Source organism: Bacillus rossius, chromosome 12, assembly GCF_032445375.1.
Source record: "Bacillus rossius redtenbacheri isolate Brsri chromosome 12, Brsri_v3, whole genome shotgun sequence".
Lineage (NCBI taxonomy): Eukaryota > Metazoa > Arthropoda > Insecta > Phasmatodea > Bacillidae > Bacillus > Bacillus rossius.
The window spans coordinates 55,066,539-55,083,459 of record NC_086339.1 but is presented as its reverse complement, the minus strand read 5'-3'; the positions used below and the strand labels follow the sequence as shown (position 1 = coordinate 55,083,459).

The following is a 16,921-nucleotide window of genomic DNA, read 5'->3' as shown; positions in this document are numbered from 1 at the left end:
TATACCTTATATATATTAGTCGTCGGAAGTGTACATACGTAGAAGTTTAAACAATCTATGGAAAAAAGTTCTGATATTTTCCATTGTTTACGCAAGTGTGTCTTAACCTCAATTTTGATTGTGAGTTGTTTTGTAATGACTGGGAAACGTAAACACAACGACCTTACATTGCAAGTTAAAGTTAAAATTATCGAAGAAGTAGACAATGGAGGGAGAACGAAAACTGAAATTGCGAGAGAATTTAACATTCCGCAATCGTCGTCGACAATTCTAAAAAATCGTGAAAAGATTTAATCTGCTTTTGCGATTTCGTGCAAATTATCAATAAGAAAATGAATGCGAGGCCCAAAACATCAAGAATGGAAGCTACCTTGTTGCAGTGGTTTGAAGAAATGTGTGCAGCAAACTTGCCAATTTCTGGACCTATGATTCAGAAGGCAGACTACCTAGCATTGAGGTTAGGAATTTGAGACTTCAAGTTCAGCAATGTTTGGCTACAACGGTTTAAGGATCGCAACAATCTTTTTGGCAAAACTATGTGTGGGGAGTCGGCAGCAGTAGATATGACCAAAGTTAAATATTGGATACAGACTGCTCAACCAATACTTGATCAGTACTGGCCTTTGATAAGCTTTGTAATGTGGTAAACAATGCCTATAAGAAAAAAACAGTGCAAACCAGAATTGATGCTTTTTTAAACCAAATTTATTTTGTGTGTTGCATTGTGTTTGTTTTCTTCAGTGTTTACAAATTGTTATGCATGTAGTGAAGCCAGCTTATACTACCAACAGTGTAAATAATTTTCTTTATGGTTGTAAATATAGGCATTTAAAGTTCAATCAAATTTTTTGTCATGATATCCCAATAGTTTGGTTAATACAAACCCTCGTTATTACAAAGTGCTAAAATTATGGTCCCTTCAGGTTTGTAATAATGAGGTTTGACTGTAGTTTCGTCACACCAAAGATACAGTATGCCCTAATTAATTGACTGGTTAACATGACTTATCAGCACCCTACTTTACCATAATCAGACCACAAACAAATCACGTAACCCCAAAGTTGCTTCTCGTGCCACTAGACGCTGTAGTGCAGCCATATCTAGTAATACATACTAAAAGCCTTTTTTTTTTTTTTTGCTGGGTCAGTACTTAATTTGGACAAATCAATAAAATATTACTTGAAAAAATGTAAATATTAGTTAAAAAGAGTTTAAGTAAATTATAGAAAATGAAAACTACCCTGTTTTATTGCATAATTGTTGCACCTATATTTTAGGGTGTCAAAGTTTGGATAAAAAAAACTCTCGCGTAAACGTTGCATTATGTTTTTTGCCCGGTAGTAGAAATGTTTTAATTTGTTTCTGTTATAATTATGGCAGCTCATCTGACGTGTTTTGTCAAGTTAACAAGAAAATGTGAAAAGTATTTAACGGAACTAAACCAAGCTCATCAACTGGGAAACAACCGAAAGGAAAATTTATTCACATGGCATCTAGTTCCATGGTGGAAATGTCAACAATCAATATAAGACAGTATGATCTGGTGTTTTGGTTGGCATATTCAGAACTGTTTCCGTGTATCACCAAAAGTGAAAAAGATCCAAACTATGCATTTTGCAGTTGTGATTGTGATATAAAATTTTCTCATTGCAGGAAGAATGTTTTTTCTAATTACGTAATTAATGTGAAATCTGGAGAGAAAAACAAAAGTCAACAGTTTTTTTCGGCGAGCTATACTATAGACAAGGATTTAATTCAAGAAAAATGTTAAACTTTTTTTTAAATAGAACTTACGTTTCATTTAATGTAGCCGATCACACATTTGTTCCATAAATATTCCCGACTTCAGACATAGCAAAAAGGTATAATTTAGGGCATACAAATACTGCTGCGACAATCAAAGCAATGGAATCCAGCACAAATACCTCAGTAGTTAAGCTTTTGCAAGATGGACCATTTTCTTTTAAACAGATGAGAACAATGACAGATAATAAGTTTTATTCACTTGTAGTTACTTATGAACCTTCTTCTAGTTCAATTGGTAGTTATATGTTGGCTCTGCCATCTTTGCAAAGAGCTGCAACTGGCATAAATATTGGTCAGCTTTTATTGACGAACTCAAAGTTGTTATGCCTTTACAAAATTTTATAGCCTGTTGGTTCTGATAATGTAGCAGATATTGTTGGATATTAAAGAACGCAGGCGGAGTGGTTCCTATTTTAAAAGATGAACAGCCATATTTAGTGTTCTTATTTTTTTGTGTGTTCCTTAAATAGCCCTTTAGATCCTAAAGCATGTACAGTAGAACCCCTGTCATACACTTTTCAACGGAGGGCACAAAAATGGTATATTATGCGGGAAAATGTATGAAAAGGGAATGGCAATAACAAAAAATTTTTCAATCTAGCATACCAGCACAATGTCAGATTAAACTTAAATACATAATGTGTAAATAATTGAATTATATTAATGAAAGATATGAATTCATCATTATATATACATACATATAATAAAACCACCAGAAATGTAAAATACAGTCCATAATCAAGTAAAGCTGACATGAGAAACAGTGGCCTTACAAAATGTTATGAAGTCCTTTCTTGGAGGGGGGAAAAGTCACCAAGCCTAAATTAGAAATAAAAAAATTAGGCTATTGTAAAAAGAAAATCAGACATTTATGCTTGTTTGTTTCATTTTACAAACAACTTTATGCAACAGAACAATTTTCAATAAAATTTTAACTTGAGAAACGTATAATACAAAAAATCCGATCGTAAGAAAACAATAACAAACGGGTATATTCAGTTCAAAGATTAATGAATGCACAAAATATGAGATCCGTGCCTTGGTAAAGCGCGTGCACCATTTTCATAATCATTGCTAGTTTGCGCCACTAGTCTCGCTTGGTGCTGGCCATAGATGCTACTAGCGAAGTGCACAGTCTTCCTGATACTATCCATATCTATGGTGCGATAAAGTTATTTTCTTACGTTTGCAAAGGTAAACAATGAACGTTTTTCAAAATAAAAGCATTAAAATGTAGTTTATCAGGAGGAATATAACAAAAAAAAAATGTTTTGAATTTTAGGACTTTTCCGCTTTGTAAAAACTTATGAAACGGGAAATTAATGATTTTATATGTTACGGGAAAGTAAACCATTGTAAATAAAGTACTTTCGGCGGGACCAAAATTAATCGGCGTATGACACGGGAATATGTATAAAAAGGGAACGTATCATCGAGGTTCTACTACTCCTTCCACAGACTACACAAGAACGCGGCTTTCAAGTAAAACACAGCCAGAAAATGCTATATTCAATTGTTAGCGCGGTGAAGCAGAGATGTCGCAGTATGGTGGCCTAAAAACGTGTACTCTGCAAGATGACGGACAATCTTCCAGCTAGTTGTTCTTCGCTTTGTTTACAATTGCGAGGCACGGATGGTAATCCTTCATTTAATATTTACGAACAATAGTTGTTGTGAATGACGTGACAATAAGATACTTGTGCTGAATACGCCATAAAATGATGATTTCTTTTGATACTGAACTGAAACGAAATACAATCGGTAAATAAATTGTGTAGAGTGAAGACGAATCTACGTTTTTTTACCTTGATTTCGCATTCATCTCAGAATAGTCTAGATTTCACATTTTATAGCGGAAAAATATAATTTAGCATATTTTCGCATCTATTTCGCGAAAACGAAAAATCACCATCCTAATCTAATCATCACATATTATTTACGCAAAATTTAGTGGTTTTTTTATCCTTCTCATTACTGATAAGTTGTTGCCAAGTTGGCAGGTATGGAGGTTTGAAGCACTGGCCTGTGCTCGGCAGACAGGAGGTGCGGGTGTGTCGCAGGGGGGGCAGGGTCCCGGGGGACGGCGTGGCCGCGGCCGACAGCCTGCAGAGCGACATCGACCAGCTGGAGTCCAAGGAGAACACGCTCGACCAGCTCATTGTCACTGCAGGTGCGTGTGGCTTACATTACAAGTTTAATAGTTCTTATTTTTAGAAAATATAAAATGATAAATTCTAATTGGAATTACTGTTTACTTCCCGATTTTAGTGACCCGCAAATTAATAAAAAAAATCTCATCCATTATATGAAAATGTGAGTGGATTTGGATATTGAAAAAGGAGGAAACTCACATTTACATTTTAAAAACTATTTATTCTTGTGTTTTGTTTATTAACGTCAGCCAAGCCATGCCAACAGTATTTTAGTTCAGTAGTGTACAGAGAAAAATGTACTGTAATTTCCTCCCAATTCTGAAATGTTTATTTACGTTTGTTTTGGTTTTTATTCGCAACTGTGTTCTATCATAGATAAATGCAACAAGTGAACTGCTACTGTGCACATGGTCAATACTGACATAAGTGACCACGACTATTTATTTATACTCCTTGGCAGCTTTTGCTTTCAAGTCATTTAATGTCTGTGGCAAAATTGAATGTGCTTTCCGTTGTTGTACATGGTCATAGATGTTGGTTCCCCCCCCCCCCCCCCCCCCCTTCTCTCTCTGAAGCTCGGCTCAACAGTGGCTTTCTCTACATTATTCACTCTTCCACCACACAAACGGCATCAGGATGCTTTTATCCACAATGCACTGATCTTGGCACAGGAAGCCCATCGCTTGCCATCCGCTGTCGCTCATCAGGGTGTCACTCACCCTCGTAACATCTCTTCACACATCAGTCTTGCACTCTCGCCAGTCGTCTGCGTCATATATCTGGCACATTTTAGGAACTGACCCAACACTATTAAAGCTATATCTCTTCCTCCCCCTCCCCCCCCCCCAACCATGTATTAATGTAAATGTAAAGCCTGCTTCCTGCACTAAAGACTGCAACTCGTCTGTTTTGCAACATTTAATTTCATCCGTGTACGGCGTTTGTGAATTACACTTCTAGATGGCCGCCACTTTGATAACATCAAGCAAACCTTCCTGGTTTTCCTCCAAGCAGGGCACCAACATCAGAACTATAGGTAGCTGATTTCTTCATTTTTTCGTTAATTTTCCCCAATATTTATCCTGATATTTGGCATTTTTCTGTTGTTTTTTAGTACCTGCTGATGCTTTGAAAGCTCTTTGCAAATTTTCTTCGAGTAATTTTCAAGATCCAACTGTACATGCCTTGCTAATAGAGCAGATGACAGTCTGCCCTCTAATGCATTAATTTTTGTCGTGCAACATCCTGCGCCGGAGTCACATACTTGCGTTTCAATACAGTTTTCGGCTTCCAGATCCTCAACAGTTTCCTCAAAATCCTCAGCAGGAGCCTTGCTGCTGCAGCCTGACCCAGAAGATTCCGCGATGGATTCAGTGGGCATGCACGGCTATCACTGCTAGTGTGCTTTGCGTTATAAAAAGAACCAGAAATTTTCACCTTGTACGGTTTAGTACACACTAAATATAAATGTACGTTATGCATATTTTAAGTTTTTTGGGCGCCTTTGAATTTTTCACACAATTTTGTGCATGTGCTAGTACAAAATAGTGCTAGTTTTGATCAAATAGTGCAAACGTGGGCATGAAGTCTTGGGAGAACCTCTGGGGTTGACTTAAATTTTTAATCTGACAGCCATCTTATACAGTAAATATACATATATTTCATTACCTGAGCAAAGAAGCGAATCAGACTTGACTGCTTTGACTTCATCTCAGCCTTCAGCTCCGTAATATTCTTTGTCAACAGCACCGTTTAGCTCTGTGCTGCTAAACTGCTCTTTAAGATCTTTCCAGCATGTTTTGCACTTATCCTGAATACGTTATTTTGTTAGTTCACTCGCATAATGTATTGAAAACGCCTCGTACAAATCCCTGTATGTAGCAATTGTCTGTCTGTACACAGACATTCGCCGTGTGAGAAAAACTAACATCTGCATACGTCACAGTGGGCATGCAGCGCCGACCTATCAATGCGTGTTGACGGCAGTGTGCCAAGTACATGTCGCTGCTCGGCCTACAAGAGGAAAAGGGGGGGAGGGACAGATGGCCTGATTACGTTTCAAGACTTTTTAATGCTTGGATTTACCCTGATAGCAGGACGAAAATTACAAGCCTGGAAACCTTACGTTATGCTATATGCACATATCAAATTTACAGTATTGGCCAAGGTAATTTTGTACATGCAAACCTGCTTGGATAGAAAGTTACCTATGATAACATACTAGATGAGGAGAAGGCTTGGTTATCGGGCAGTGGAATGTTAGAAACCTGATAAGGCAATGAAAAATCTGCTGTTGATGCTAATGGAGAGGGGCGTATGAGCCCAGCGCTTGTAAACCTCTCGTAACCAACTCAAGGCTCGCATGCACCTGGCTTTGAGCTCCGACAATTTAACACTGCAGCGAAAGGTACAACAACAAAACATTGCGTGGTGAGCGACACACTGTTATGTTGTGATTGTTCTGTGTGTCCTAATTTTTCTTGGGGTGTTAGTGCTTGAACTCTTACGTTACCAAAAAAATTTCCGTGCAGGAGAATTTCAACTCGTAGTAAAATATTACGAAAGAATAGCTCAACCCCCTCCCCCCTACCCACTTGGGACCCTTACTTAATTATTGAATGTCTTCTAACTCTACCCTTCTTGTCAAACACAATTACAGTTAGGTTTTAAATAGGGGAAAAACTTTTTCACTTTTTTTCTTCTTAAAATGAATACTTTTGTATAGTTACCGTGCTCTGTGTATTTTTAAGAATTCTAAGTTAAATTTGGTGTCCCGAGTTATTATAAGTTTGTTTGCACCATGACAACACATGTATTTGCTTGTTACTGAGGTAAGATGGTTACACATTGTTGTTTATCGGCAGAGTGCAACCTGCGTCAGCTGAGCGAAGACAAGCAACACGCCTACGTCATGTACCAGGACCTGTGCAACATTCAAGAGTACAAAAACCAGACTATCCTGGTAGTCAAAGCACCGCCGGAGGCCACCTTGCAAGTCCCGCATCCCAGCCAGGTTGGTGCAAACTTTGTGGCATGCCCTTCCGACTTCTAGACACATTTCCCAAAGGTTTGTTACTTGGCCAGGTTTATGATGTCATATTTACCGGAATAAACCTTCTACCAAACTGAAAAAACATAACTTTTGCCATAATACTTTAATAACTCAAATTTCTATTAAGTGTTTTTCGAACTTTCTTCCCGCAGCATGATTTCCCATTTCTTAAGCATTTTTGAGAATTTAAATTTTTTTAGGCAGCTGTAGATCCTTACAACCGCAAACCTTCGGTAATCATCGCAACATCTTTCTAACACAAACCCATCCTCACAGACCACGTGCAAGATGTTCGTCGTCCATTATGCTGCAGGTTAACCAACCTTGGAGCTTGACAACTTGTGCTATGCGGCCTTGTCAAGTTATAATAACCAGCTTACTAAAACCCTTTTTAAATAAAATAATGCGTATATATTATGCTGATGTATTTTCGATTGAAATTATATCCTATTCGTGCAAAAACAACACTTGAGCTAATCAAACGTAAAAATAAAAAAATTCCGTAAGCCCCGCGTTTACATTTTATTTTTATATTTTATATCAATAAAATAATAATATTAACACACAATATATTTGCTCAAATAAAAAAATACCGTGGGTACTTTAAGTGTAGATAATATTAGCTAGTAGGCCTAAAAACATCGTGATAAAACGTAACTTTTATATTCGGCAATGAACATTTTAAATCGCAAAATATACATATTTTATAACATGAAAAGTTGCTTTTATTTCTAAACATGTAATAATTTAAGCCTAGGCGTGTAAAAGTCCGAGTAATTGTAGCAGGAGACAACCTAAAATGCACGAGGGAAAAACATTAACTGACGCATGTATCTATAAACGTTACTGTCGAGAATATTATATTACGTGGCTGCTTGTAAGTTCTGATACTGTATTTATGTCACAACTTAGCCTAAATACTGGTACGAGACATAAACTTCACAAGATAAAATGAGCAGAGTCTTGGTAACTGTTGTTTTACCGTAATCGCTCGCGTAATGTCCGCAGTAATTTGACCACATTTTTGGCCCAAAAAATGGGGTGCGGACATTATGCGAGGAAAAATACAAAATTTTGTGTTCTATTCAGGTCGTGCGTCTTTGTTCTAATGATAAAGGGCGGGGGAGGCAGCGACGAGGCAGGAGGAAGAGAGAGGCAACGACTCCGCAGGGGGGGAGAGAGGCAGAGGCAGCGCTGTAACAGGAGGGGAGAGAGGCAGAGGCGTGGCTTAACCTCCCTCCTGCCAGCTAGCCAGCCAACCAGACAAAGGAGTGTTAGAATCCTTGACCCACTTCCCTTCCTCCTTCACTTCCCCTCTTCTTCAACGACAACACTCCACATCAACACAGCGGCAGCGCGCTAGACCAGCTTTCTTTATCTTTATGTCGTTTGAGATAGGACTAACTGCTTACGTCTGGCATGCCTCACGACAGTCCTACTGAGAACGGACACTTACAAAATCACCTCCCGCCGCTCACAATACATGGCTTGTTGTTTGATGCATGCCAAGCTGCCCTGCCCTCAGATAAACCCAGAAAAACACGTTTTTAAATTTTTCTCAAAAATGTTTACAAAACAAGGAGGGGGGCTTATACGCGGGCGGGGCCTTTGACCGTGCTTTGTTCAGTTCAACGAATTTCCCCACCCTTTCAGAACAGGAGAGAAAGGACAGCTCAAGGTCACGGCTTTGTTTACAGAGCCGTCAACTTTCCATTCGTACTGCGTCCTTTAGGGGTGGCCAAAGTTGTGTTGCCCGCCGTAGACGACTGGTGCGGACATTATGCGAATTTTTAATTTTTTCTTTTAAGGATATATAAATAAAGGGTGCGGACATTATGCGAGTGAATACGGTATATGTATTTTATAGGCCTGTGCGGGATCCCGAAATTCGGGAAAAATTTCGGGAACATTAGAGGCTTTTATCCCGTCGGGAGAGAAAATAAATTTCCCGAAATTTTCAGTTTATCTTTACTAGATATAACATAACCTCAAATCAATCAGCTAATGAACCTAATACAGTAGAACCTCAATAATGCGTTCCAGTTTCATACATTTTCCCAAGTCATACGCCAATTAATCTTGGTCCCGCCGAAAGTACTTTTACAAATGGTTTACTTTCCCGGAACACACACTTATAAAATCATTAATTTCCCGTTTCATACGTTTTTACGAAGCGGAAAAGCCCTAAAATTCACAAATGTTTTTTTTATATTCCTCCTTATAAACTACGTTTTAATGCTTTTATTTTGAAAAACGTTCATTGTTTAACATTGCAAATGTAAGAAAAGAACTTTATATCACCATAGATATGGATAGTATCAGGAAGACTGTGCACTTCGCTAGTAGCATCTATAGCCAGCACCAAAGCGAGACTAGTGGCGCAAACTAGCAATGATTATGAAAATGGTGCACACGTTTTACCAAGGCACGGATCTCTTATTTTGTGCATTCATTAATCTTTGAACTGAATACATATACACCCGTTTGTTATTATTTTCTTACGATCGGATTGTTTTGTATTTTACGTTTCTCAAATTAAAATTTTATTGAAAATTGTTTAGTTGCTTAAAGTTGTTTGTAAAATAAAACAAACAAGCAAAAAGTTATGATTTTTTTTACAATAGCCTAATTTAATTTATTTTTAATTTAGGCTTGGTGACTTTTCCCCTTCCCTCCAAGAAAGGACTTCATAACATTTTGTAAGGCCACTGTTTCTCATGTCAGCTTTACTTGATTATGGACTGTATTTTACATTTCTGGTGGTTTTATTTTATAAATAAATAAATATATATATATATTGATGAATTCATATCTTTTATTAATATAATGCAATTATTTACGCATATATATTAATGTTTAATCTGACATTGTGCTGGTATGCTAGATTGGAAAAAAATTGTATTATTGCTAGGGGTAGTCAAATTTCGTTAATGACGAAATCGCGAAATTTTAAAAAAATCACTTGCACATGATGTGTAATACAAATAACCTTACTTGGTAGTGATAAGACGTTAATATACTGCATTTCGTTTTAACGAAATTTGCTGTGATGCGCGAAATCCGTAGTTTTTCACGAAATATGACGAAATCGCGATATTCGCGCGAAATTAACCTTTTTTATCGCGAAAAATCACGTTGAATCATTCTGGAACTTCCACAAAACGTTTATTATTCTAAGAGGTTATATGTGAGACGCCATCTTTGCTTTTGTTTTTCTCTAGCACCCATAGAGTAGAGTGTGGCAATAAACATTATCACTTTAGCTACTGGTGGACAAATCACAGATGGCGTTGGTAGTTACGAGTGTCGAAATGTTCTATGATTTTGTTTTCACGAGTGCGTGTCTGTCGAGTTTAAGTTCTTTATTTCCGAGTGGATGCAATATGTCTCTCTTCCGCATCTATGATCATTTTCCGTTGAAAGTTTGTGTCATTTTGGTCATATTACCGTGGTCACTGGATAAACGTATAAAATGCCAAAAGTTGTGTTTTCGAAAGAGCTAAATAATATGACGACGAAGGATTTTACGTGTTCAGTAAAGAAAAAGGCATCATGATGTGCAAGTCGACTGGAAAATAAAATACACGTGTGAAAAACACTGTAAATTTCGAGCATCGCACAAGGTGAACAAAGCATCGGGTTCTGGAACTAAGCGTCAAGTTACTCTAGAACCATATATTTCACGAATGAAAATTATTACATCCAGACGTACGCCTACCCAGTCTCCGTCGTCGCACACGTTTCTACGAGACGTAGAAGGCCATAAAACGACAAAAATTACATTATTTTGCCGACCGCAAATGCGTCTGGTGACGCAATCGTCGATAGGCCTTAACTCAATCTTTGTTCCTTTCTCTGAATCGGCCAAACGCAGTCCAGAAAAATAGCGTCACTTCCATATTAGACAATCAAATCATAACTTTCAAAATGCTAATTGTTGTATTTGGGCGTCCTAGCCGAGGCGACTATTTATTTTCGTAGTTGTCACGGCAATGCACGAAAATAAATGCCGGCCAAGAGTGCCAACATATACATGAACAAATACCGCATACGCAGTTGAGGCGGTGAAAAACGTAAACAAAAAAAAACAATACTCTGTACTGTTGAATTACAGTGTTTTGGTGGGGATAAGTTTGCAGGAAATATATAATAGCTGATTTTCAGAGATAGGTAGTCAAAATGGACTTGAGCCACTAACGTTTCTGATCAGTTTCCGATTTTTTTGTATGTAATCTTGAGAATTTTAATTACAAATGCAGCGTGCTAAATTTTAGATGTGAATGTACTTCAAAACATTGTTTTTGATAAATTTCGACCAAATAAAACAATTATTCCATCAAACATATACATGTGTATAAAATTATAATGACGAAATAGTTATTTTTTCTAACTAAACAATTTTTTTTTCACCGAAATAACTCTTTTTATTCACCGAAATGGGCCTTTTTTATTTACCATTTTTCATTGGCCCTAATTATTGCCATTCCCTTTTCATAACACTTTCCCGCATCATACGCCATTTTTGTGCCCTCCGTTGAAAAGTGTATGACAGGGGTTCTACTGTACACATTTCCTTCAAAATAAACATTTACAGTGCTGGAAAGAAGGAAAACCGCAAATCTTTATTCTGTTTTAGCAATCTTTAAACTTTTTTTTTCCAGGTTTAATGATTACTTGTTTTCATAATGTCTGACATACGTACGTAATTACCTATAACATACCCGAAATACGACAGCATTAAAAATAATGAATGCCTCACTTGATGTTTATAGCAAAACAAACAAAAATACGTGAAAATGGTATTAGTATTCTGCCGATTTAAAACACCTAAAATATTTTTCTTTATCAAACATAACGAGATGTCCGAAAATCAGTTTCCTTTGGATGCCAACAGGCCATAAACAAAGCATAAATGATTCCTGTTGATCGGATCACGTATTTCTTTTGTCATATTTTCGGAGATTTAAAAGCCAAAATAAAAAAAATAATAATAATATTGTAAAATTAAAAACAAGTTACCGTAATAGCTTTGAAATGTAGAAAAGTATAATATTTTCTTTTGGACAGTTAATTTTTTAGTGATTTTGAGTTTAAAGATAAACAAACTTCAGTGTTTTGGAGGTATTGGTAGTTGGTTACACTGCCTAATAGTTTACGGTGCTTGTCGGCTATCTTTAGTGGAATTTATGTGGTATTCTGTAATTCGTTTATATTTTCTTTGTCCGCATGGAAAACTCGGGAAAAATAACGTCCGAGTTAAAAGGCGTGTGGAAGTTTTATGAGAAAAATGCTAACCAAACCGCAAAATGCAAACAGTGTCATAAAATTATTAAACAAGTTACGGTAGCACATCTGGGTTGATAAGGCACCTAAAACAGCATCCCATATTGCAAAGAAAATTCAATACAGAAGAAATTATTTTGAAACATATTTAAAAAATAAACATATTTATAGGATACAAAATTGATATGAAGCATATATTTCAATCAATTTTTTCCCGATCCCGTTCCTGTTTCCCGCAGGAAAAATATTTTCCAGACCGAGAATTTCAAGAATAAAAAAATCCTTTCCCGCACAGCCCTTGTATATTTCAATCAATTTTTCCCGATCCCGTTCCTGTTTCCCGCGTGAAAAATATTTTCCCGCCCGAGAATTTCCCGAAAAAAAAAATCCTTTCCCGCACAGCCCTAGTATTTTATAATTTCGGAAGTAATGTACAGTTGACGCATATTTTTTAAACTATTCATTTATTTCTGGGGATCGTAAATAATTAATTATTGGTATCAATACAAAACGATGAACGTAAACTTGAACATGTCACGGCAGTGAGAAAACTGGTGCGTATACCAATAAACTGGTATTAGAACTGGTCAAAACTGGTACACGGGAGGTGGAGCTTTTATTTTTTTTCCCGCTACGCTCTCTTCTATTGGCTGGCTGCTGATGGGAGGTCACGAGTCTGGGCGGAGCGTAGAGTGCGCATGCGCAGCTCAGAGAACAGAGAGAGCCAGCCGGCGGCTAAGTCACGCCGTAACAGCAGCTGACCGAGTACAATGACCTTTCTCAGCGTACGGCACGGTATTGACAGTAATTTGCGGCCTTTTTTTTTTTTTTTTTTTAATTTTTTACTGTGGCGCAATGTGTATGTAGTATTTGTTATAAATGCTGCAGGTTGCAACTGTATTTTAAAGAATTTTAACGTGTTTCTTACAATTTTTCATAATTTTTTTTTTTACTCCATTTTTCACGGTTTCTGAAAATCTGTACGTACGACCGAGGTGTACGTACGAACCGGGGCCCGTACGACCGAGGTTTTACTGTATCTTATAAACAGGGAAATATTTTTAGAAGGGTACAATTCAGAGCTAGGGAGGATGGTAATAATGGTAATAATAAACAGAAGCCACAACTTAAATCTATTACATTGATTGTTACGTGAAAGATTGGAGACTCTTAGCAGAATAAAACAAAACAAAAATAATGTTGGCCTTGGAATAGTAATTTTGTTTTCTTTTTTTCTCTTTTAATAAATAGGTTTTCTTAAGGGTTGTTTAACCTCTTATGGATCACACAGTTTACACCAATATTTAGGTTAAAAAATGTAGTGTGATCCTTATGCAAGTTTTTCACTTAGGGTTTTGAAAAAAATATTCAATTATGTGGTTCAATATGTGCATAAATAACCTAAGTTGGTTTATGTTAAATATAACTCCATGAGGAAGTATAATTTATTTAATCAAAATGTCTCGGCAGTAGTCTGAAGATCTGAGAGCAGCACCGTTGTTGTGTACTTGCCACCCGCCTGCTGCACTGCGCGGGCAAGTGGAGGGGAAAATCTTAAAACAAACCACCCAGATAGAGAGAGAGTGTGTGTGTGCGGGCGCGCGCGCGCGCACACACACACACACACGCGTGCATGAAGCCTTGCGGCAGTCCCTCTCATATCATTATAAATGTCCCGTGAACTCGCCCCCAGACAATTAACGTGTCTGTCTTTGCAGGTATTTATGATGCAGCTGTATCCGTGCATTATTTTATTTTTTTGCATGAAATTTCCCATGCTTTCAACTGAAAATTCTGTGGCATAGTTGTAGCCATCGTGTACATTTTATATTCCCACACAAAATTTGCCAGTAAAGTGTGTGCTAGTTTCTATAGAAGGAACTGAGAAAGCGTAGCTTGCCGCCTTTTCTTTCTCTCCACGGCAAAGAGTTGGATAAAAAGATAAAATACAATAGATGAAAGGGAAACAGGAGTATAAAAACAGCAGCCTTCGTTGTCTTTTTGTTGGGTAGTGTGGAATTTGTATTGGTCATAAATATTTGGGTGATGCTCAGACAAACTCAAACTTTTGAGGCTTTTCCACAACTGCGAATATTCTTGATGAAATATTTGTTCTTTGTTTTAGAGTCCAATTTGAATGCTTGCACACGATACCTAGACTTTACTTGCAGAACAACACTAAAACACAAACATCTCCATTATCAACACAAACAGAAACTGTTTAGTGTTTAGTAGCTTACTTTAGTGCCAAAGCTGCCATGTTAGCTAACTGTAACTTACTGAACCTATCACAAACTTAGTAGCACTGATTGATATGAACTGGAAACAACCTACTGCCACCTTGTCAACACTCCAGGCACAAAGGATTGCATCACTGTTTGTTATCTCAGGTAGTCAATGAATGGCAATTTAAAATTCTATTTAGCAATCAAGCACAAAATTTTGTTTGAAGCCAAAAAATCCCTAGTATAACTAGAGCTGAATGGTTCCGTTTTTATTGGTCGGTTTGATTCCAGCTTGGTTTTATGTCAAAAACCTCAGTTCTGTTCCAGTTTCGGTGAGTGAGGTTGGTGGGGTCATTATTTGGGGATTAAAAACAATTAAAGAACACAGAAAAAAGGAGTATACTCTATAGTTCTACATGATTTTTTTATAACTCAATATTTTTGCTTACATGCTTTGTTTGTATTGTAGTTCGCCTTGAACAGCTAGATATTGTAGCATTCCCACCAGAAAAAATTATTACTACAAATATATGAGAGGAACTGAAACATGCCATATCAACTTAAACAGTGTTTATGCCATAACTTTATATACTTTTTTTTTTTTTTAATATTTCATTTTTGTTTTTTGGTAAAGCAGAGACCACACTGCAAAGTGTTTATAGCAGAGGGTCGCTATAAATTTCAGAAATTCTGATGATGGTGATTCGTTTTACCCATTACTGGGTGTTTTGAGCACAGGTGGTGACAGCTGTGAGTTCCCTAGCTTGCCAGGGCAGGATGATTGTGCGATGGTTTACCATTGCCCTCTGCAGGATTAAAGTGAAAGAGATTTGACAAACGCCCAATCCTGAACCCAGGGAGTAGATTTTTTGGAAAAATCCTCTCTGGGGTCGGGAATTAAAACCGGGCACCTTTGCCCACCAGCCAGATGCGCTAGTTAATAGACCAAGTGGGCAGAATTATATTTACCTAAATACATTTTGCTTTAACAAAGACAAAAATTAACCAAAATAAGTTATGGACTAAAAATCTTTGGAACTATTACGGCATCTGTTGGTTCTGTCTCTTCCTAAATTCATCGTGACTGATAACTATACTCTATGAGACTATGGCAAACATTTTTTTGTGTTATTTCATTCCAAGTAGTTGATGCCATGGAAAGAATATATTTGTTTACTTTTATGGCAGGATAAACGTTTCATCAACATTTCAGATCGCGAAAAGTTTAAGAAACATATAAAAAAACTAAACTGAAGATTTCAAGTTGTTTTCGTTTTGGGTATTGTAAAGGAACCTAAAACCCAACTGAAAAAATGGAGTAACCACATAGACCTAATCGTAACCTCATTCATATTTCCATTGTGGTACACAGTAATCCTGCATTGCTTGGTACCTATGATGGTGTTTTTGTGATCATATGCACATATAAATTTAGGTTAAAGTGCAGTGCTTTCTTTGGAAATAATGTCATGAGATGAGCACTTTCAATACTTTGACATGTGTACTACTGCAATAAATTCGGGAAATGGGAAAAAGAGTAACTTCCCGCCCAACATGTTAGGAAAGATGCATTCCCATTTATTTATATTATTTTTTCTATAAAAAATCAGGATCCCTCACAGTTCTAGTTTTAGGGCATCCTAAACATAAACGAATTGTGTAATATTTTGCAAATTGTGAATTACCATTTTTAAAAAATTTGGGAGTGTAAATTACCAAAATATGAAATAAACTGGGAATGATACCTACATACTTTTTATTAGTGGTGCACCGATATGACTTTACCAATTACCGATTCGATTACCGATTATGAGAGCAATAATCGGCAGATACCGATTCAGTTACCGATTATAATGAAGAAATTTTTTCAAGTGTAATAATGCACACAAAATTTTTTATTCCCATGTGAATTTAATAACAAGATTAGGTAAAATTGAGAATACAGTTATAATAACAGTATAAAAATATATAAAATACACTATTAAGTCATTTAAAGGGGAAATTAAATTAAATTCTATTTAAATATTTGTTATTGTAAACAACTTGAACTACAGTCTAATAATAATTACAATTATTGTAATTTACAATGGGTAAGTTTTTGTTGCGGAAAACTAGCATTATTATCGTCTATCACATAAGGTTGCATCAAGAAATTACTGTTTAACAATGAAAACATGCTGCTATATTTTGTTCACTTGAGTTTATAGAAAAATGTTTCCACACTTCACTTTTTTTCTCCCTACTCGCCATCTCACTATAATTATATAAAAATGACTAAAAACCAATTCTAGCACATGTGATTTTATTTATGTTGACTGAATATATAAAATTATAAATACTTTTTCACTCTTCACGTCACATACAAATAACAAACGGATAATGTTACCAAAGACACCCATAAC

General features: G+C 36.6%; 1 protein-coding gene across 6 annotated transcripts in view; it reads left to right on the top strand.

Annotated features, from left to right (window-relative positions):
• Positions 1-16,921, top strand: part of LOC134537954 (transcription factor E2F6-like) — a 157,084-nt gene that overhangs the window by 61,035 nt on the left and 79,128 nt on the right. For all 6 annotated transcript variants that reach the window (XM_063378972.1, XM_063378968.1, XM_063378970.1 and 3 more), the window contains exons 6-7: positions 3,867-3,976; positions 6,824-6,972. In XM_063378972.1, coding sequence (XP_063235042.1) covers positions 3,867-3,976; positions 6,824-6,972 — 259 coding nt within the window. The remainder of the gene's footprint in view (positions 1-3,866; positions 3,977-6,823; positions 6,973-16,921) is intronic.